Source organism: Aegilops tauschii, chromosome 7, assembly GCF_002575655.3.
Source record: "Aegilops tauschii subsp. strangulata cultivar AL8/78 chromosome 7, Aet v6.0, whole genome shotgun sequence".
Lineage (NCBI taxonomy): Eukaryota > Viridiplantae > Streptophyta > Magnoliopsida > Poales > Poaceae > Aegilops > Aegilops tauschii.
The window spans coordinates 213,775,797-213,798,016 of record NC_053041.3 but is presented as its reverse complement, the minus strand read 5'-3'; the positions used below and the strand labels follow the sequence as shown (position 1 = coordinate 213,798,016).

The 22,220-nt window shown below is 45.0% G+C and overlaps 1 protein-coding gene across 1 annotated transcript; it reads left to right on the top strand.

The window, feature by feature from the left end:
* The first annotated feature begins 13,837 nt into the window (after nucleotides 1-13,837).
* On the top strand, nucleotides 13,838-14,452 carry LOC109767832 (uncharacterized). Its single transcript, XM_020326554.3, has one exon. The coding sequence runs from the start codon at nucleotides 13,838-13,840 to the stop codon at nucleotides 14,450-14,452; it is 615 nt and encodes a 204-aa protein (XP_020182143.3).
* The last annotated feature ends 7,768 nt before the right edge of the window (nucleotides 14,453-22,220 follow it).

Sequence of the window (22,220 nt, the reverse complement as noted above, 5' to 3'; positions counted from 1 at the left end):
TGTTCTTGAACGAGTGAGTGGACCAGGTGCATTGATGCTATCGATTATCTTCTCAATCTGTACTTCATTCGCAACACGAGGATGAACTGGACGAAGATTTTGCTCTTGCTGATCATTGTCTTCATCTTCAGCATTGACTTCAGGCTGAGCAGTGTCTTCGGGTTGATTAGGCGCAGAAATGATGATTTATTCTTCAGCCTGTGCCTCTGAATGTATGATTTCTCCAGTACCCATAAGCTTGATAGATTCACTTGGTGAGGCTTCATCTAGCACATTTGGGAGGTGCTCTCTTTGTGAGCCGTTAGTCTCATCGAACCGCACATCCACAGTTTCAACCACTTTATAGTGAAAGAGGTTGAAGACTCTGTAGGAGTGCGAATCCTTTTCGTAGCCAAGCATAAAACCTTCATGTGCTTTCGGTGCAAATTTGAAGTGTGATGTGGATCCTTGATCCAGCACCTAGCACCAAATACTCTGAAGTAGCTGACGTTTGGCTTCTTACCAGTTAGGAGCTCATAGGATGTTTTCTTTAGAAGCTTGTGAAGATAAACACAGTTGATGACATGGCATGCAGTATCAATGGCTTCAGGCCAGAACTTTCTTGGTGTCTTGTACTCATCAAACATCGTGCATGCCATCTCAATGAGGGTTTTGTTCTTGTGCTCCACGATTCCATTCTGCTGAGGTGTGTATGGAGCTGAGAATTCATGTGTGATGCCCAATGTATCAAGATAAGTGTCGAGGCCGGTGTTCTTAAATTCTGTGTTGTTGTCACTTCTGATGTGCTTGATCTTGATGCCATAGTTTGTCATGGCACGATTGGTGAATCATATGAAGACATCCTGCACTTCATTCTTATAGAGGATTAAGTGCACCCATGTATATCTTGAGTAATAATAAACAATAACGAAGCCATAGAGGCAAGCAGTGGTAGTAAGTGTAGAGTAGTGAGTAGGGCCAAATAAGTCCATGTGAATCAGCTCGAAGGGACGAGACGTCGTCATGATTATCTTCGAGGGATGCTTGGCCCTAGTCATCTTTCTAGCTTCGCAGGCACCACATAGATGATCCTTCTTGAACTTGATGCCCTCGATGCCTACGACATGCTTTTTCTTTGCCAGGTTCCTCATGCCACCATGCCCTAGCCTCCGATGCCAGAGCCAGCACTCTGAAGCTTTTGCTAGAAGACATACGGCCAACTGTGGTCCTGCTGAGAAATCTACCATATACAGATCGTCTTTTCGATACCCTTCAAAGACTAGAGATTTGTCAGGTTCCATAAGCACAATGATATTTTCCAAATAACACAATCATGTTTAGATCACAAAGCATTGAGACAGACATTAAGTTGAAACCAAGGGATTCATCAAGCATCACTTTATCCATGTGCTGATCCTTTGAGATTGCAACTCTACCTAGACCCAATACCTTGCTTTTACCAGTGTCAGCAAATGTGATGTGACTCTTGTCAGGCGGACGTAGGGTTGAATCCATGAGAAGACTTCGATCACCAGTCATGTGGTTAGTGCATCCACTGTCCATAATCCATTCTGAAGCCTTTGGTGTCATACCCTACAGTGCAGTTTGGGGGATAGGCTTCACCAAGGGTATTGTAAAGCATAAACATTTGACGAACAAGCGGATTATGAAAGTTCAGATCTTGGTTAGGATAGATAGGATGTTTGTCAAGGAATCCTAGGACGAAATACATAGTAAGACCATTTTGGCATTTTATCTTGCGTCCCACAAGATGTTTTAGGTCCCCAGCATAAGCATCAGAAGCCTTTGATTTTCGGCTGGAGACCTTTCCCTGCAAAAGAGAGTTAATTTTTCTTAACCACCCACATCTTCAGCGGCGGCTTAGAAGCAATGAGTCTAAGTGCAACATCTGAGAACTATGGCTTTGGAGCCCTAGAAAATAGCCTTGCAAGAGGTGAATAATACTCATAAGAATAAGAAGAAAAGTTCTTGGTCTTATGAACATAGCGGTTTGACGAAACACGCTCATATTCATAAGTTTGAGTATGGTTTCCCTGCAAAATATTGGCGTTAGGGTGACTCTGGTGAGTCCTCTGTCTGTATGAAGCCTTTGGACCATATGAAGCCTTTGCTCTGGGGTTTGTCTTCTTCCTAGGTGGTGTCATGACGACATTCACAGGAAGTTTCTCAAGACAACTTCTGGGCACCTAGATCTTCTTCAAAGGTGGTCTGTTCCTGCAGTTAGTACCAACATACCTGGCAAACACTTCACCATTCTGATTCTTAAACAGTTTATAGTTTGCATCAAAGGATTCATCAATGATAATCGGGTTAGCACAAGTGAAGCCACATAAAGTAGATGGATCCACTGAAGGTCCCTTTGCAGCAATCCATGTGGTTTGGGGGTACTGCTCAGGCTTCCAGTAAGAACCATCAACATTCATTTTCCTCTCGAACCCAACACCCTCTTTCCTAGGGTTTTGGTTCAGAATCTGTTTCTTGAGGACATCACATAGTGTCTGATGCCCTTTGAGACTTTTGTACATTCCTGTTTCAAGAAATGTCTTCAACCTGGCATTCTCATCAGCAATAGTAGTGGTATCCTCAGCAGAGGGGTTAGTTACCACATCAGTAGTTGAAGCTATTGCAACAGTAGCAGCAGAAGAACATTCAGCAACAGAGACATCATTCTCAAGATCAAGACATTTTAGACATGATGGTTCAAAACCTTCCTGAGCGGAACTGATCTGTTGAGCGCGGAGTGACTCGTTCTCCTTTTGAAGATCTTCATGAGTCGCTCTCAAGTTCTCAAGTTCTTGCTTCCTTTGAAGATAATCATAGGAGAGCTTTTCATGAGTAGTTGAGAGCGTTTCATGAAGAATTTCAAGTTCCTCGTACTTAACATGAAGATTTTCAGTGTCTTCAATTAAGGACTGAGTTCGGGTCATTTTCGCGTCCAACAGGTCATCGCTTTTGTCTAGCAACTTTTGAATATGTTCCATAACAATTTGTTGTTCAGTTGCAATTTTAGCAAGTGTTTTGTAGCTAGGTTCAGATTCACATTCAGAGTCATCTTCACTTGATGTTTGAATGTAAGCATCGCGTGAGTTTACCTTGGCACCTCGTGCCATGAAGCAGTAGGTGGGAGCAGAGTCATCCTCATCATTAGCATCAGGGTTGGTGACGAGGCCATTGTCTTCAGTGTTGAAGATGGACTTGGCGACATAGGCTGAAGCTAGAGCCAGGCTTGTCACGCCTGAATCGGACTCCTCCTCAGACTCCACCTCCGCCTCCTCTGAATCCATCTCCTTGCCAACAAATGCATGAGCCTTGCTTGATGAGCTCTTCTTGTGTGATGAAGACTTTGACGAAGACTTTGAAGACAACTTTGAGGATTTCTTCTTCTTCTTGTCATCAGAATCATATTCCTTGCTCTTCTTCTTCTTCTTGGTCTCATTGTCCCACTATGGACACTCAGAGATGTAGTGACCAAGTTTCTTGCATTTGTGGCATGTTCTCTTCTTATGGTCATGAGTGTAAGCTCTGAGGAAGAATTTGCAAATTAATAAACCCGGGTGGACGGATTTTCCATACATTTCTTGAGCTAGATCTTGAAGACTTTCTGAAGCCTTTCTTCTTGGTGAACTTCTGGAACTTCTTCACAAGCATAGCAAGCTCCTTTCCAATGTCTTCAGGATCCCCAGAACTACAGTCAGATTCTTCTTCAGATGAGGAAACAACCTTTGCCTTCAAAGCGCGAGTTCGGCCATAGTTGGGACCATAGATATCTCTCTTCTCAGATAACTGGAACTCATGTGTGTTGAGCCTCTCAAGTATGTCAGACGGATCAAGAGTCTTGAAGTCAGGACGTTCTTGAATCATCTGGGCCAAGGTGTCGAATGAGCTATCAAGTGATCTCAGGAGCTTCTTGATGATTTCGTGCTTGGTGATCTCAGTGGCGCCAAGTGCGCGAAGCTCATTTGTGATATCAGTGAGGCGATCAAACATGAGCTGGACATTCTCATTATCGTTTCTCTTGAAGCGGTTGAAGAGGTTGCGAAGAACATCAATCCTTGAGTCTCTCTGGGTTGAGACGCCTTCGTTGACCTTGGAGAGACAGTCCCAGACTAGCTTCGCAGTTTCTAGAGCACTCACACGACCATACTGTCCTTTGGTTAGATGAACACAGATGATGTTCTTGGCGGTCGAGTCCAGTTGAATGAACCTCTTGACATCAGCAGCGGTGACACCTTCACCGACCTTGGGAACGTTGTTCTTGACGACATACCAGAGGTCAACATCAATGGCTTCAAGATGCAAACGCATCTTATTCTTCCAGTAGGGGTAATCAGTGTCGTCGAAGACAGGGCACGCAGCGGAGACTTTGATTATCCCTGCAGTTGACATAGCTAAAACTCCTGGTGGTTAAATCGAATCACACAGAACAAGGGAGCACCTTGCTCTGATACCAATTGAAAGTGCTAGTTATCGACTAGAGGGGGGTGAATAGGCGATTTTTATGAGAGTCTTCAAAACACGAGGGCTTTGAAGACAAACAGTAGAAATGAACCTATTGATATGCAGCGGAAGGTAGACTACACTAGACAAGCCATAGTCAAGTAAGCAATGAAGTGAGAGAACGAAGATTATCAGCAGCTAGGTAGTATGGATAAGGATGGAAGATAGTATGAAGCCAAACAACAAACAGTCTTCACACAGTGAAGACAATCAGATCATGCAAGCAAGCAATGACTTCACGAAGACAAACTGTAAGTAAGGGGAAGGGAAGTATAGAACCAGTTGCTTGGTGAGGACAAGGATTTGGTAGACCAGTTCCAGTTGTTGTGACAACTGCACGTCTGGTTAGGGAGGCTGAGATTTTACTCAGAAGACCGCGTCTTCACCTTATTCCCCTTGAGCTAAGAACACTTAGTCCTCGCGAATCACTCTAGTAAGTCTTCAAGGTAGACTTCCAAACCTTCACAGACTTCGTTCACTGGCAATCCACAATGGCTCTTGGATGCTCAGAATGCGGCGCCTAACCGGCTGGAGGATTCACAATCCTCAAGTGTAACAAGTCTTCAGATCACGCGGACAGAAAGACTTCAGTGATGCCTAACACTCTTTGGCTTTGGGTGTTTTGGGCTTTATCCTCGCAAGGATTTCTCTCTCAAATGCTTCGGAGGTGGGTTGCTCTCAAACAACAAAAGCCGTGCACTAACACTAAGCAGCCACCAATTTATGGTGTAGGGGGCGGGCTATTTATAGCCAGGAGGCAACCCGACCTGATTTGTCCGAAATGACCCTGGGTCACTAAGGAACTGACACATGTCCAACGGTCAGATTTCAAACACACGTGACGGCTTGACTTGGGCTACAAGTAAAGCTGACTCATTCAGCTCTGGATAAGATTTGCTCTCATTGTCTTCGCTCGAAGACATAGGATTTGGTTGAGCATCACATCAGTCACTCTGAATTTCTTCACTTGGACCCCACTTAACAGTACGGTGGTTCCTATGACTCAACAAAGAATAAAAGGAAACTACGAAACAACTATGTCTTCGCATTCCATAGTCTTCATGTGAATGTCTTCTCATGTCATAATCTTCACTGTGAATATCTTCACAGACCACCATTGCCTTCAATGTCTTCACACATTTTTAGGGGTCATCTCTGGTAGGTAAACCGAATCAATATGGGACTACTACATGTATTATCCTGCAATTCTCACAAACACATTAGTCCCTCCACCAAGTTTGTCATCAATACTCCAAAACCAACTAGGGGTGGCACTAGATGCACTTATATGGTGAACAAATTACTGTTGGGCAATTGATAGAACTTCAAATAATCATGACGATATCCAGGCAATGATCATTACATAGGCATCACATCCAAGATTAGTAGACCGACTCCTTCCTGCATCTACTACTATTACCCCACACATCGACCTCTATCCAGCATGCATCTAGTGTATTAAGTTCATGGAGAAACGGAGTAATGCAATAAGAATGATGACATGATGTAGACAAGATCTATCTATGTAGAGATATACCCCATCGTTTTATCATTAGTAGCAATGATACATACGTGTCGGTGTTCCCTTTCTGTCACTGGGATCAAGCACCGTAAGATCGAACCCGCTACAAAGAACCTCTTCCCATTGCAAGATAAATAGATCAAGTTGGCCAAACAAAACCCAAATATCGGAGAAGAAATACAAGGCTATAAGCAATCATGCATAAAAGAGATCAAAGAAACTCAAATACTTTCATGGATATAAAAAGATAGATCTGATCATAAACTCAAAGTTCATCGATCCCAACAAACACACCGCAAAAAGAGTTACATCATATGGATCTCCAAGAGACCATTGTATTGAGAATTCAGCGAGAGAGAGGAAGTCATCTAGCTACTAACTACAGACCCCGAAGGTCTACAAAGAACTACTCACGCATCATCGGAGAGGCACCAATGGAGGTGGTCAATCCCATCTGAGATGGTGTCTAGATTGGATCTGGTGGTTCTGGACTCTGCGGCGGCTGGAATTGATTTTCGTCGATGCCTTTAGGGTTTCTGGAATATTGGGGTATTTATAGAGCAAAGAGGCGGTCCGAGGGGCACCCGAGGTGGGCACAACCCACCAGGGCGCGCCTGGGCCTCCTGGCGCGCCCTGGTGGGTTGTGCTCTCCTCGGAGCACCCCCAGGCGCAGCCAGGGCCCATTAGGTGTCTTCCGGTCCATAAAAAATCTCCGTGAAGTTTCGTTGCATTTGGACTCCGTTTGGTATTGATTTCCTGTGATGTAAAAAACATGCAGAAAACAGCAACGGGCACTTGGCACTATGTCAATAGGTTAGTACCAAAAAATGATATAAATGACTATAAAATGATTATAAAACATCCAAGATTGATAATATAACATTATGGAACAATAAAAAATTATAGATACGTTGGAGACGTATCAATGATCCAATCATATTTATGCTCAACGCAAACACCAAATAACATTTATTTTAGGTTCAACACTAATCCGAAAGTAGAGGGAGTGTGCGATGGTGATCTTATCAACCTTGGTATCACTTCCAGCACACATCGTCACCTCGCCCTTAACTAGTATCTGTTCATTTTGCAACTCCTGTTTCGAGTTACAAATATTAGCAACTGAACCGGTATAAAATACCCAGGGGCTACTATGAACACTAGTAAAGTACACATCAATAACATGTATATCAAATATACCTTTGTTCACTTTGCCATCCTTCTTATCCGCCAAGTTTTTGGGGAAGTTCCGCTTCCAATGACTATTTCCTTTGCAGTAGGAGCACTCAGTTTCAGGCTTGGGTCTAGCTTTGGGCTTCTTCATGGGAGTGGAAACTTGCTTGCCATTTCTTATTGAAGTTCCCTTTTCTTTCCCTTGCCCTTTTACTTGAAACTAGTGGTCTTGTCAACCATCAACACTTGATGCTCTTTCTTGATTTCTACCTTCGCCGATTTCAGCATCGCGAAGAGCTCGAGAATCGTTTTCGTCATCCCCTTGCATATTATAGTTCATCACAAAGTTCTAGTAGCTTGCTGATAGTGACTAGAGAACTCTGTCAATCACTATCTTATCTCGAAGATTAACTCCCACTTGATTCAAGTGGTTGTACTACCTAGACATTCTGAGTACATGCTCACCGGCCCAGCCATTCTCCTCCATCTTGTAGGCAAAGTACTTGTCAAAGGTCTCATACCTCTCCACATGGGCATGAGTCTGAAATACCAATTTCAACTCTTGGAACATCTCATATGCTCCGTGGCGTTCAAAACGTTTTTGAAGTCCCGGTTCTAAGCTGTAAAGCATGGTGCAGTAAACTATCAAGTAGTCATCATACCGAGCTTGTCAAACGTTCATAACGTTTGCATCAGCTCCTGCAATAGGCCTGACACCTAGCAATGCATCAAGGACATAATTCTTTTGTGCAGCAACGAGGATAATGCTCAGATCACGGACCCAGTCCGCATCATTGCTACTATCATTTTTCAACTTAGTTTTCTCTAGGAACATATTAAAAATAAAACAGGGGAGCTATACGCGAGCTATTGATCTACAACATAGATATGCAAAAACTATTTAGACTAAGTTCATGATAAATTAAGTTCAATTAATCATATTACTTAAGAACTCCCACTTAGATAGACATCCCTCAAGTCATCTAAATGATCACGTGATCCAAATCAACTAAACCATGTTCGATCATCATGTGAGATGGAGTAGTCATCAATGGTGAACATCTATATGTTGATCATATCTACTATATGATTTATGTTTGACCTTTCGGTCTCCAGTGTTCTGAGGCCATGTTTGTACATGCTAGGCTCGTCAAGTTTAACCCGAGTATTCTGCATGTGCAAAACTGTCTTGCACCCGTTGTATGTGAACGTAGAGCCTATCATACCCGATCATCACATGGTGTCTTAGCACGAAGAACTTTCGCAACGGTGCATACTCAGGGAGAACACTTATACCTTGAAATTTTTGTAAGGGATCATCTTATAATGCTACCACCGTACTAAGCAAAATAAGATGCATAAAAGATAAACATCACATGCAATCAAAATATGTGACATGATATGGCCATCATCATCTTGTGCCTTTGATCTCCATCTCCAAAGCACCGTCACGATTTCCATCATCACCGGCTTGACACCTTGATTTCCATCGTAGCATCGTTGTCGTCTCGCCAACTATTGCTTCTACAACTATCGCTAATGCATAGTGATAAAGTAAAGCAATTACATGGCGATTGCATTTCATACAATAAAGCGACAACCGTAAGGCTCCTGCCAGTTTCCCAATACTTCTACAAAACATGATCATCTGATACAATAACGTATATCACATCATGTCTTGACCATATCACATCACAACATGCCCTGCAAAAACAAGATAGACGTCCTCTACTTTGTTGTTGCAAGTTTTACGTGGCTGCTACGGGCTTCTAGTAAGAACCGTTCTTACCTACGCATCAACACCACAACGATGTTTCGTCAAGTTTGCTGTTTTAACCTTCAACAAGGACCGACCGTAGTTAAACTTGATTCAACTAAAGTTGGAGAAACAGACACCCGCCAGCCACCTTTATGCAAAAAAAGTTGCATGTTTGTCGGTGGAACCGGTCCCATGAACATGGTCATGTAAGGTTGGTCCGGGCCGCTTCATCCAACAATATCGCCGAATCAAAATAAGACGTTGGTGGTAAGCAGTATGACTATCATCGTGCACAACTCTTTGTGTTCTACTCGTGCATATCATCTACGCATAGACCTGGCTGTAATACCACTGTTGGGAAACGTAGCATACAATTTTGAAAAATTTCCTACGCTCACGCAAGATCTATCTAGGAGATGCATAGGAACGAGAGGGGGAGGGTGTGTCCACGTACCCTTGTAGACCAAAAGCAGAAGCGTTTGACAACGCGGTTGATGTAGTCGAACTTCTTCTTGTTCCGACCGATCAAGCACCGAACGTACGGCACCTCCGAGTTCTGCACACGTTTAGTTCGATGACGTCCCTCGAACTCTTGATCTAGCAAAGTGTTGAGGGAGAGTTCTGTCAGCACGACGGCGTGGTGACGGTGATTGTGAAGTGACCCGCACAGGGCTTTGCCTAAGCACTACGTGAATATGACCGGAGGCGTAAACTGTGGAGGGAGGCGCCGCACACGGCTAACAATGTTGGTGTGTGTTCTAGGCGCCCCCTCCCCATGTATATATAGGTGGGAGAGGGAGGGGAGCAGCCTTGGGGCACCCCAAGCAGGAGGAATCCTACTTGGGGGCCTCCTCCAATTCGGCCTCCCCCCTTTCCTTATCTCCGGAGGGGGGAAGGAAAGAGGGGAGAGTGGAAAGGAAGGGGGAATCCTGTTCCCTCTATTTCCTTTCCTCCTCCCCTTTTCCTTTCTCCACTTAGATCGGCCCATATGGGGGCACACCATTCCACAAGGGGCTCGTCTGTCCCGCCCTAGGCCCAATAAGGCCCATATCTTTGCCGGGGGTGCCCGGAACCCCTTCCTGTGACCCGATACGTACCCGGTACCCCCGGAACACTTCCCGTGTCCGAATACTATCGTCCTATATATGAATCTTTACCTCTCAACCATTTAGAGACTCCTCGTCATGTCCGTGATCTCATCTGGGACGCCGAACAACATTCGGTCACCAAATCACATAACTCATATAATACAAAATCGTCATCGAACGTTAAGCGTGCGGACCCTACGGGTTCGAGAACTATGTACACATGACGGAGACACCTCTCCGGTCAATAACGAATAGCGGAACCTGGATGCTCATATTGGTTCCCACATATTCTACGAAGATCTTTATCGTTCGTACCGTAATGACAACATACGTTATTCCCTTTGTCATCGGTATGTTACTTGCCCGAGATTCAATCGTCGGTATCTTCATACCTAGTTCAATCTCGTTACCGGCAAGTCTCTTTACTCGTTCTGTAATGCATCATCCCGTAACTAAATCATTAGTCACATTGCTTGCAAGGCTTATCATGATGTGCATTACCGAGAGGGCCCAGAGATACCTCTCCGATACTCGGAGTGACAAATCCTAATCTCGATCTATGCCAACCCAACAAACACCTTTGGAGATACCTGTAGAGCATCTTTATAATCACCTAGTTACGTTGTGATGTTTGATAGCACACAAGGTATTCCTTCGGTATCCGGGAGTTGCATAATCTCATAGTCAAAGGAATATGTATAAGTCATGAAGAAAGCAATAACAATAAAACTTAACGATCATTATGCTAAGCTAACGGATGGGTCTTGTCCACAACACATGTCTATGGTTAGGAAACTTAACCATCTTTGATTAACGAGCTAGTCTAGTAGAGGCTTACTAGGGACACTGTGTTTTGTCTATGTATCCACACATGTATCAAGTTTCCGGTTAATACAATTCTAGCATGTATAATAAACATTTACAATGATATAAGGAAATATAAATAACAACTTTATTATTGCCTATAGGGCATATTTCCTTCAAGCGGCGCCAGGCAGTGGCGGAGCCAGGACTTTTGTGGAGCCTGGGCAAGCTCAATCCTAAATGTCTACTCTAAAAATCAAAATCGGATGCTCGGATACATATAACATACTGCATAAAATAGTCTCAAACTTCCGAACCACAAATCTACATTAATAATGAAGTGAAAAACAAATCCATACAAATGTAATTTTGAATTGAACTACTCCCTTCATTCCAGAATATAAGGTGTATTGTTTTTCGTGCAAGTAAACCATTTGAATGTTTGACCAAGATTATAGAATAAAATAACAACATCTGTAATACCTAATAGATAAATTTGAGACATGACAATAAAATTATAAAATCAGGGGTCATCCACATAATCAAACCTACCATGTTGCAAGTAAAAGCATAGCTATCCAAATTACCATCCAAATGTCCAAAAAATACAACATGATAAAAAACGGATTTGCAATTCACATAAAATGAACGTTGTGATTTTTGAATATATATTCAAAATAGAAGTTTGCGGGAATAAAAATAGTATGAAACATACCAATAGTGTGGAAAGAAAATCATGAAGCAAATGTCATTCTAATACTCCAACTTTGATTGCGATAAAATCAACTGACTTGAATAATTTCCAATGGTCTGGCATCAAAATTTAAGCGTAAGTCTATCTATCCCTGCATCTGAATGGCCACATCAGTTAGCAAGTCGTACCTTACCCGCAAAAAAAGTTAGCAATCTTACCTAACTCTTTTTTTTAACTGAATCTTACCTAACTCATTAGAAAGGAAGGAACGCGTAGGCGAGCATACAAGACGTTCCTGTCTTTCTAGGGATGGATTGTTAGCCTTAATCTTGATTTCATGTATTAGCATGTTTGAGTTTTGCATGTAGTTTAGTCTAGAGTGTATGTGTCCGGTAAAGTTTCGGCGAGCATGGCGAGATGCCCATGGTGCCATGCGATAGGGAAATCCCGTGAGATGCGGCATGATGTAACGATGGCTGAAGGGTGACGGGCTGCTCATTCAGGTTGAGCCTGTTGGGAAACCGGGGCCACCGAGGGGTGGCGGCGGCCTCGTGCGTATCGCACGGGCTAGCCCCTCCCGTTTCCCCCACTTTACGTTAAGTGGGTACTTATCCCTTGACCCCCTACCCCCTATATAAAGCAACGAGGAGCCATCATTGTAAGACCTGATCATTGATTAATAAAGCTAGTCTCCTCCATACTTCTCTATGTCATTTACTTTCGCGTGTTCGACTACTTCGTCTACGACGCTCGCCCTCGCTCCGCAACCTCGGACCGGACTCGCCGGCGGAGTTGCGGAACACGTTATCAGCACGCTTCGCTCCATCAACTCTCCGTCAAGCCTGCATCACGCAGGCTTTCGTCGATCCCGCGGAGGTATAAGATTCGATCCCCACCTTTGCAAAAATGGATTCCTCTCATTACTACGATTCCGTTTTTGCGATTAGATTATTTTTCGGATTTGATCTACCTATGGTGCGGATTTTCCTCCCAAGAACCGAGCGGACAAACATGTCGCCGACCAATGTCGATGTTCTTGGACTAAGAGGAACTTGTTGACTGCACTATAGGGAGTCGGTACAGATCGCGATCCAGATGATCGCGGTACCGCCCCAAAAGCACCAGATGTGCCATGCGCCGTCGTTTTTCCGGATGAACGCGACGAAGATCCGCATCCCGAGGCCGGCGTCCAGATGACGCCGTGCTGTCCGCGCCCCCGTTGGTCGCGCGTGAAGCGCCGTGCCCTGCTGGACGCGACCCCGCTGGTCGCCGGCGCCGCCCTGCTGGCCGCGGTCCCGCTGGCCGCGCTGTGCAGCCCCGCCCCGTCTCACTGGCGCGTGCTCGCAACAGCCCACCCCGATGGTCGCTGCCGCGTCGCCACGCCGTGGCCGTGGCCACAGCCGCTGCCGACGCCCCGTCGCTGGCCTGGCCACGCCGCGCCATGGCCACGCCCCCCCTCCCCCCCGCTGGCCGGGCCATGGCCACGCCGCGCCGTGGCCGCGCACCCCGCTAGCCTCGCCTCGCGCCCCGCTTCGCGCCCGCCTCGCGCCCTCGCTGGTCGTGCCGCCTCGCTGGTGGCTGCTGCCCGCACGCGGTGGCCGCGCGCGTGCGTGCCCTGGCCGCCGCCGTCGTGTGGCGTGCCTTTGGCCGCCGCCGTCGGGTGGCGTGGCCGCCGCCGTCGGGTGGCGTGGCCGCCGCGGCCGTCGCCGTGGCGTGGCGAGGATGCCACAGCCACCGCTGCCCTGGCGTGGCTGCCGCCGTCGCCCTGCCCACTCGGGCACTAGGAACCCTAGCGCGCCCCGGGTGTGGGCCGGGTGAGCCGGTCGGATGGGCCGGCCAGGCGCTGGCTGCTGGGCCCGGCTGGGCCGCGGGCTGTGGAGACCCTGGTACACAAAAAAAAGTGGCGCAGGCTGCAGCGTGAAAAAAAAAATTTCGGTTTAGCCCCTGTAGTTTTCAGCTTTTGCGCGAGTTTTATTCCTGCAGCAATATTTCGCGTAGAACCCCCTGGAACTGTCTGTTTTCGCTGAAATCGCATATTTGGGCTTTAAAATGCCCCGGGAATTCACTTTTTGGGCTATTTTTCACGTACTAGATGCGCTTAACATGCTATATTTTGTAAACATGTTTTATTGTATGATTTTACTACTGTAGATTAATTGTTTTGCACTCTTAATCATTAAGTAAGTCATATAAGAACATGTTTTAGATAATGGAACGTCATTTTATTGAATAAGTTTATCAACATCGCTTTGTGCAAAAGATTACCTGCTGTAATCTCATGATTTTTGCATAAATCGCAGATGGCCGGAATTGTCAACAAGGAGTTTCCTGAGTTGGCCCAGACAGGGCTGAACTACCTGTCATGGTCCTCGGACTGCGAGATCTTTCTCCAGGGCAAAACCCTCCTGAGGGCGATCGGTAAGGGGGCCCAGCTGGCCGTCACTGATCCCAAGTTCGAAACTGAGAATGCGCAGGCTCTGCACTTTCTCCGTCATCACCTATCACCTACTCTAAAAGATGAGTATATGGCTGAGCGCAGTGCTTCTAGCCTTTGGACCGCTCTTAAGCAGCGGTTTGAGCGGCTGAAGTACACTGTGAAGCCACGTGCAGAGGCAGAGTGGATCCGTCTGAGGTTTGCGGACTTCAAGACGGTTGGGGAGTACAATTCGGCTCTGCACCGGATTTGTACAACTCTTCGGTTGTGTGGTACTGAGATTACCGACTCCCAGAAGATTGAGAAAACCCTATCCACTTTCCACCCCGACGCGGTCCAGTCCTCACGGAACTACCGCCAGGGGAACTACACGAGGTATTCAGAGTTGATTGACGTCCTCAAGGTGGCGGAGGCGCAGGACGAGGTTCTCAAAAAGAACTTTGTCGCGCAACCACTAGGGGGAGTTCTCGCCAGGAGGTGAACGCTCTCAAAGTCCGCAAGCCTCAACAGAAGAAGAGGGGCCGGAAGGGCAAGAAGAAGGGCCCTCACCCCCCGCCCCAGCTAAGCAGAACAAGCCGGGCAAGGGAGGGCAAAGGCCTCAGGACTGCTTCCGTTGTGGCTCGGTGGAGCATTTCTCCCGCCAGTGCCACGCACCACAGGAGGTCGTTGATGCATATAAGGCTCGGAAGGCGCGTGAGACGCACCTCACCTTGGTTCAGGAGGGAGCACCACCGGCGCCCATGGCGGCACCCGTGATGATCGCTACTCCCCCTGCTGCGCCCATAGAGGCGACCCCAGTAGTGCCCATCGCGGAAGCTTTGGCGGTCTCTACCGACGCCCACGTCGCCATGGAGGTTGACCACATGGTCGCCTCGGCGGCGCCGCCACTAGACATTGATGCTGCCTCCAAGATGATTTCTAAGGAGGATCAGCTCACTAGTATGGAGATTGCGGCGGAAGTGAATGGCTTCTTCACCGAGTCCACTTAGCATACCTCTTTGGTTATCATGATTCCGTGATTTGATACAATAAAATTGAATAAATTCGATTTGGTTGTAAGCTCTATGAGAGCATAAACTTATTCTTCACTTTGGCGATTGGATGACATTTATTCATTTATTCCATTATTTATACATGATAGCATGTTATGTTCTGAGATGTGTGCATTTACTTTTAATGTATTTTCTTCCTCATTACATTAATTAGATGTCATATTTTAGAACGCGTGTGGCGCCCGAATGGAGGAAACGTGCCTTGCCGATAGCGCCACCACTCATACCATTTTACGAGAAACTAAGTACTTTGAGTCCATTAAAAATCTCCGGGAAATATTATGACAATCGCCGGCTGCGGTTCTCACATAGTTGGCTCCGGACGAGCCACTATTATACTCCCCATGGGAACAACTTTGATCATTAATGATGCGTTGTTGTACCCGGAGTCGACTCGTACTCTTTTGAGCTTTAGAGACATCCGCGCTAATGGTTTCCATGCTGAGACCGATGATGAAAACGGCAAGGAGTGCCTACTCATCACAAAGCGGGATGCAGGTGGTAAACATGTTATCGAAAGGCTTCCTTCGTTTGACACAGGGCTATACTACACTAAGATAGTAGCACCGCCCGTGTACACTACCCTCAAGACCGTTTTTAGAAGCTCTGAACTCTTCTGCCTCTGGCACGATAGGTTAGGCCACCCCGGACTTAGGATGATGAGAAATGTAATTAACAACTCACATGGCCATAATGTTAACGTGAAGAACTTCCCGAATCCCGATGATTTCGTGTGCTCCGCATGCGCTAAGGGGAAGTTAGTCATTAGGCCATCGCCCCTCAAGGTGAGGGATGAAATCCCCGCGTTCTTGGAACATATCCAAGGGGACATATGCGGTCCAATTCAGCCCCTCACGGGGCCGTTTCGGTACTTCATGGTGCTCATTGATGCTTCCTCTAAATGGTCCAATGTTTGCCTGCTGTCAACACGGAACCATGCCTTTGCAAAATTGATCTCACAGATCATACAAATGAGGAATAATTTCCCGGATTATCGTATAAAGTCTATTTGAATGGACAACGCCGGAGAATTTACTTCAAAGGCGTTCGATGATTATTGCATGGCAATGGGAATCAAAGTTGAGCACTCGGTACCACATGTTCATACACAAAATGGACTTGCTGAGGCATTGATTAAAAGAATTAAATTCATTGCCCGACTGCTCCTTCAGGGTTGTAATTTACCAACTACATGTTGGGGCCACGCGGTGTTACATGCGGCTAATCTCATCAACTTTCGACCGTCGGCCTACAACATCCACTCTCCTGTTCAACTTGCGCAAGGGTCGGCACCGAAAATTTCCCGCCTTCGTAGGTTCGGTTGCCAGGTATATGTACCAATACCACCCCCTCAGCGATCGGCGATGGGCCCGCTCCGTAAGTTAGGGATATACGTTGGTTATGAGACTGTGTCCATAATCAGGTATCTGGACCCCATGACAGGTGACTGTCACATGGCTCGTTTTGCTGATTGCATTTTTGACGAGGATATTTTCTCGACTTTAGGGGGAGAGAATCAACCCCTTGATGCTAAAAGTCGAGAAATCACGTGGCAAGCCACGGGGATCCACGCTCATGACCCGCGCACTGCTGAGACTGAGAGAGAAGTCCAAAAGATAATAGATTTGCAGTCTTTAGCAAATCAACTGCCCGACCACTTTAGTGACTTAAAGACTATGACAAAATCACGTGTGCACGCGCGCAATGCACCGGAAAGGGTTGAAATACCGAAGAAAAATGATGGTATACCCGCTCCCGTCCAAAGGCCTAAAAGGACGAGAAATCCGGCTTCTCAAATCCCAAGTACTCGGGGACGCCTGACGAAAAAGGATAAGAGAGATTTATCACAGCCTGTCACCAAAGTACCCCAAATTGAAACAGGGAGCCAGTCGAGACCTGTCACAAGTACGGAAAATTCAGTGCACGAAATTCTGGACTTAAACTTTCCCATAGGGGAAACACCAGCGGAGATGTGAGCGCACACATCGGCGCGGGAAATCTAAAGGACCTTGCTCCCATAATGGGAAATTTTGTAGAGCAAGTGTTTGCGCCGGATGCGCTCCATGACGAAATGGCCATAAATTATATTTATACGGGGGAGTCCCTGAACCGAGCAACGGTGATTGTCGACATCAACTTTGCTACGAAAATTGCCTCAATCATAGATCTTGACCCTGAGCCTAACATGCTCGCTGATTGCAAGAAAAGGTCGGATTGGAAAGATTGGCAGCAGGCAATTACTGCCGAATTATTATCTCTCAACAAAAGGAAGGTGTTCGGACCAGTTTGTCGAACTCCTCTCCACATTCGCCCTGTTGGCCATAGGTGGGTTTTTATTCGAAAGAGAGATGAAAATAATAAGGTAGTACGGTACAAAGCGAGGCTCGTTGCTCAAGAGTTCACTCAACGACCAGGTGTCGATTTTGAGGAGACTTATTCCCCAGTCATGGATGGAGTTACCTTTAGATACTTGATCTCGATGGCAGTAAACATGGGCTTGAAAATGAAACTAATGGATGTTGTCACTGCTTACCTATATGGTAACTTGGATTCGAACATATACATGAAGGTTCCAGAAGGTATCCCTGTTCCGAACCATGATAGAGCAAATAGGGGTCTATACAGTGTTCAACTTCAAAAGGCACTGTATGGACTCAGACAGTCTGGTAGAATGTGGTACAATCGCTTAAGTGATTTCCTTCATGAGAAGGGCTACACGAGCAATAAAGATTGCCCATGTGTTTTTATACGGTGATCCCAAGATGGATTCTGTATAATCTCGGTGTACGTGGACGATTTAAACATAATCGGTAAGCCTGAGGATATTGAGGAAGCGAGTTCCTACCTGATGTCGGAATTCGAGATGAAGGATTTGGGTAAAACCAAGTTCTGTCTAGGTCTGCAACTTGAACATTCCCCTGATGGGATTCTAGTGCACCAGTCGGCCTACACCCAGAAGGTGTTGGAGAGATTTGGATTTGATAAGGCATATCCTTCTAAGACCCCGATGGTCGAAAGATCTTTACAGCCAGACAAGGACCCGTTCAGGCCAAAGGAAGAGGGGGAGGAAACTCTGGGACCAGGGGTTCCTTACCTAAGTGCAGTTGGAGCACTCATGTACCTCGCAAATTGTACACGGCCAGACATTGCGTTCGCCGTCAGTTTGCTTGCTCGGTACAGTTCTGAACCTACCAAGAGGCATTGGAAAGGTGTCAAGGACGTCTTCCGTTACCTGCAAGGGACCAAAGATCTTGGCCTGTTTTATAAAAGAAATCAAGACCTATCTATTATAGGCTATGCCGATGCTGGGTACCTATCGGAACTGCATGATTGCAAATCGCAGACTGGATATGTTTTCCTTTGTGGTGGAACTGCATTTTCCTGGAAATCGTCCAAGCAAACACTTGTGTCGACTTCCATGAACCACTCGGAAATCATGGCACTATTCGAAGCGTCAAAAGAGTGTGTATCGCTTTGGCGGATGATCGGCCACATTCAGCAGACATGTGGGCTGAACACCAAACCCCTACCATTATCTATGAAGATAATGCTGCTTGTGTTGCACAAGTCCAGATGGGTTATGTGAAGAGTAACCTCACAAAGCATATTAGTCCCAAGTTCTTCTATGCACATGAGCTGCAACAGTTGAATGAGGTGAGAGTTTTGCATACTAAGTCCTGTGACAATCTTGCTGATATGTTCACTAAATCATTACCGGCATCAACCTTAGAGAGGTGTGTGCGTGGAATCGGTATGATGAGACTTAGAGAGATGCAAGGTTCAGGGGGAGAAACTTCACAAACTCGTCGCTAAAATCTCAATCCTGATGATCGAGTACTCAACTTGATGGTTGAGTGGATTGTACTCTTTTTCCCTTGAGTGAGTTTTCTTGATGTTTCTCACACGAGGTTTTTGACGAGGCAATTCGTGTAATATAACAATGTATACCGTGTGCTCTTTCTCCATATTTTTTCCCGCTGGGTTTTTCGGAGTTTTGAGGCATGGATATACGGATAATTACCCAAGGGGGAGTGTTGGGAAACCGGGGCCACCGAGGGGTGGCGGCGGCCTCGTGCGTATCGCACGGGCTAGCCCCTCCCGTTTCCCCCACTTTACGTTAAGTGGGTACTTATCCCTTGACCCCCTACCCCCTATATAAAGCAACGAGGAGCCATCATTGTAACACCTGATCATTGATTAATAAAGCTGGTCTCCTCCATACTTCTCTGTGTCATTTACTTTCGCGTGTTCGACTACTTCGTCTACGACGCTCGCCCTCGCTCCGCAACCTCGGACCGAACTCGCCGACGGAGTTGCGGAACAGAGCCAAGTGATTTGGCCAAGTCATACTTAGAGCATGTGAGGTTGTAGCTGCATGTGTGAGTTGTGCTAGCTGAGTCGTCAGTGCATGCGTGAGTTTTTTTTTTGCGGGTGATGAGTTTGTTAGTAATTGACATGGGTGTGCATGTAGCTAGTCGGTTGGTGCATGGGCTAGTGCACGGAGGTGTGTTGTTAGTGGCCGGTTATGGTGGCTGGTAGTGTCACTAGTGAAAAAAGTGCTAGCCATAACTTACGTTGGTGGCGCGCCATTTACAACCAACGCCATCACTAATTTTTTCAAATAGTGGTGGTGTTGGCTTATTTGGTACGACATTAGTAGGGGTATAGTGGTGGCGTTGGAAAACAGGGTAGCATCAGAGGTATATGGGACCAACAATTTGTATAAGGCATAATATAGTATTGTCGTGGAATAGCATGGAACGCTAGTACTATTATATTTAGTTGTGGGGTGTTGCTGGTTCCGACGCCAGTATTGTTATTTTGTCAATGCCAAAACATTCTTATATTCTAATTTTTTGGTATATTCTTTTTTATAGTATATTATAGTTTACTTTTATTTTTTTATTTTTTAAACAGAAATAATGACATTTTTTAAAATATGTACTTTGAGACTTTAAATTACTTTTTTCCCTTTTAGTTTAAGACCTGAAATATATAGTTTTGAGCCTTCAAATATGTAGTTTGACACTTCCAAATTTTTTAATTTTTAGTTTTTTATGTGGTGATCTTTTTTAAGTATATTATAGTTTACTTTTATTAAATTTTTCTTATTTTAAATAGAAATAATGACATTTTTAAAATATGTACTTTGAGACTTTAAATTACTTTTCCCTTTTTAGTTTAAGACTTGAAATATATAGTGTTGAGCCTTCAAATATGTAGTTTTTTATGTGGTGATCTTTTTTATAGTACATTATAGTTTACTTTTATGAAGAAAAAAAATATTTTGAACAGAAATAATGACATTTTTTAAAATATGTACTTTGAGACTTTAAATTACTTTTTTATTTTTAGTTTAAGACTTGAAATATATAGTTTTAAGCCTTCAAATATGTAGTTTGACACTTCCAAATTTTTTTCTTTTAGTTTTTTATGTGGTGATCTTTTTATAGTACATTATAGTTTACTTTTATTAAATTTCTATTATTTTAAATATAAATAATGATTTCATAAATAATGATCTTTTTTTCTTATTGGGCTAGCCCAAATAGGATTAGGATGCCGTGGGGGTCAAAACCAACGGGGGCAATGGCCCCCTCGACCCACGTACTCCTCTCTGCCTTGCTCTGTTTCCGTTCCCCTTTCTCTCGCTCTCTCTCGCCTCCCGTCGTCGCGGCTTCGATTCTGACCGCTTCCAGCGATTGCCGTCATTCTCCGGTCCTGAGGTACACATCTGAGCCTCCCACTCTCATCTAGTCCATTTGGATTTTTTTAATTAGGATGTCGTTTCGCATTTCCTATGCTAGGGTTTCGGCGACGGCGACGACAGCAGGTAGCAGACTGTAGGCGACCCTCGGCTCCAACCCACGTGAGCATATCATCCCTCCCTCTTTTGCTGTAGGTCACTGCCACTGTCAATCAAATTAAGGTGTTTGAGTTGCTAGCTGTAGAAATTGGAAGTGCAATCTGTCAATCAAATTAAGGTGTTTGAGTTGTTGTTGCTGTTGTCAATTGGAAATTGGAAATTGGAAGTGCAATCTGTCAAATTTTAAGTCATCATCTTTGGAAGCATCTAAATTCTGAAACATATGACAGTGGCAGTGGCAGTGGCAGTGGCATTTTGCATCAATGACAGTGGCCTAATACTAAATATGTATCTTGTTCATTATATGACAGTGGCAGCGGCATTTTGTATCTGTATTTTGCATCAATGATCATCATGTGGATGTTTAGATCAGGGTTCCATTGTTTACTCCCATAAAAGAACATAATTTCTTTTGTTTACTTGACAAGTTGACATGCCTCTGTATAGATCAGTTAGGTTGTAGAATTTGTGTAAGTGTATTAGACCACTTGCCATACTTTGATTGGCATTATTATCAACTTGCTTGTTATTATTGTTATGATTGGCATTAGATCACTTGCCATACTTTGATTGGCATTATTATCAACTTATTTGTTATTCTTGTTTGATCAGCAAGGCAATATTATCAACTTACAAATCATTTGCCAACTTGCAACACATAGCAAAGATGGGCATGGATGCAACTTACTTGTAACTTGTTATTCTTGTTTGACATGTGTGTTTGGTTCTTGTCAGAACTAAGAAATTTTTTTGTTAGCACTAAGGAAATTCTTATTTGACATTGTGATGCTATCTATATATATTTTTGTAGTGATTGGCATTACATTGCCATGTGTGTTTGGTTCTTTTCATAATAACATGTACTTGTCATTGTTTTGAAGTTCCAGCCATGACTAGCTGGAACAGCCACTACGAGTCCTCGTGCAACTTCGCGGCCTATGATGAAGTTGACAAAGGCAAAACAAGCACCAACCATGTAAGATTACAAAAACATCCATGAGCATTGCAAACACTGTTGGAAACGTAGCATGCAATTTCAAAAATTCCTACGCTCACGCAAGATCTATCTAGGAGATGCATAGCAACGAGAGTGGGAGAGCGTGTCTATGTATCCTCGTAGACCGAAAGCGGAAGCGTTAGCTTAACGCGGTTGATGTAGTCGAACGTCTTCTTGATTCAACCGATCAAGCACCGAACGTACGACACCTCCGAGTTCTGCACATGTTCAGCTCGATGATGTTCCTCGAACTCTTGATCCAGCAAAGTGTCGAGGGAGTAGATGAGTTCCGTCAGCACGACGGCGTGGTGACGGTGATGGTGAAGTGATCCGT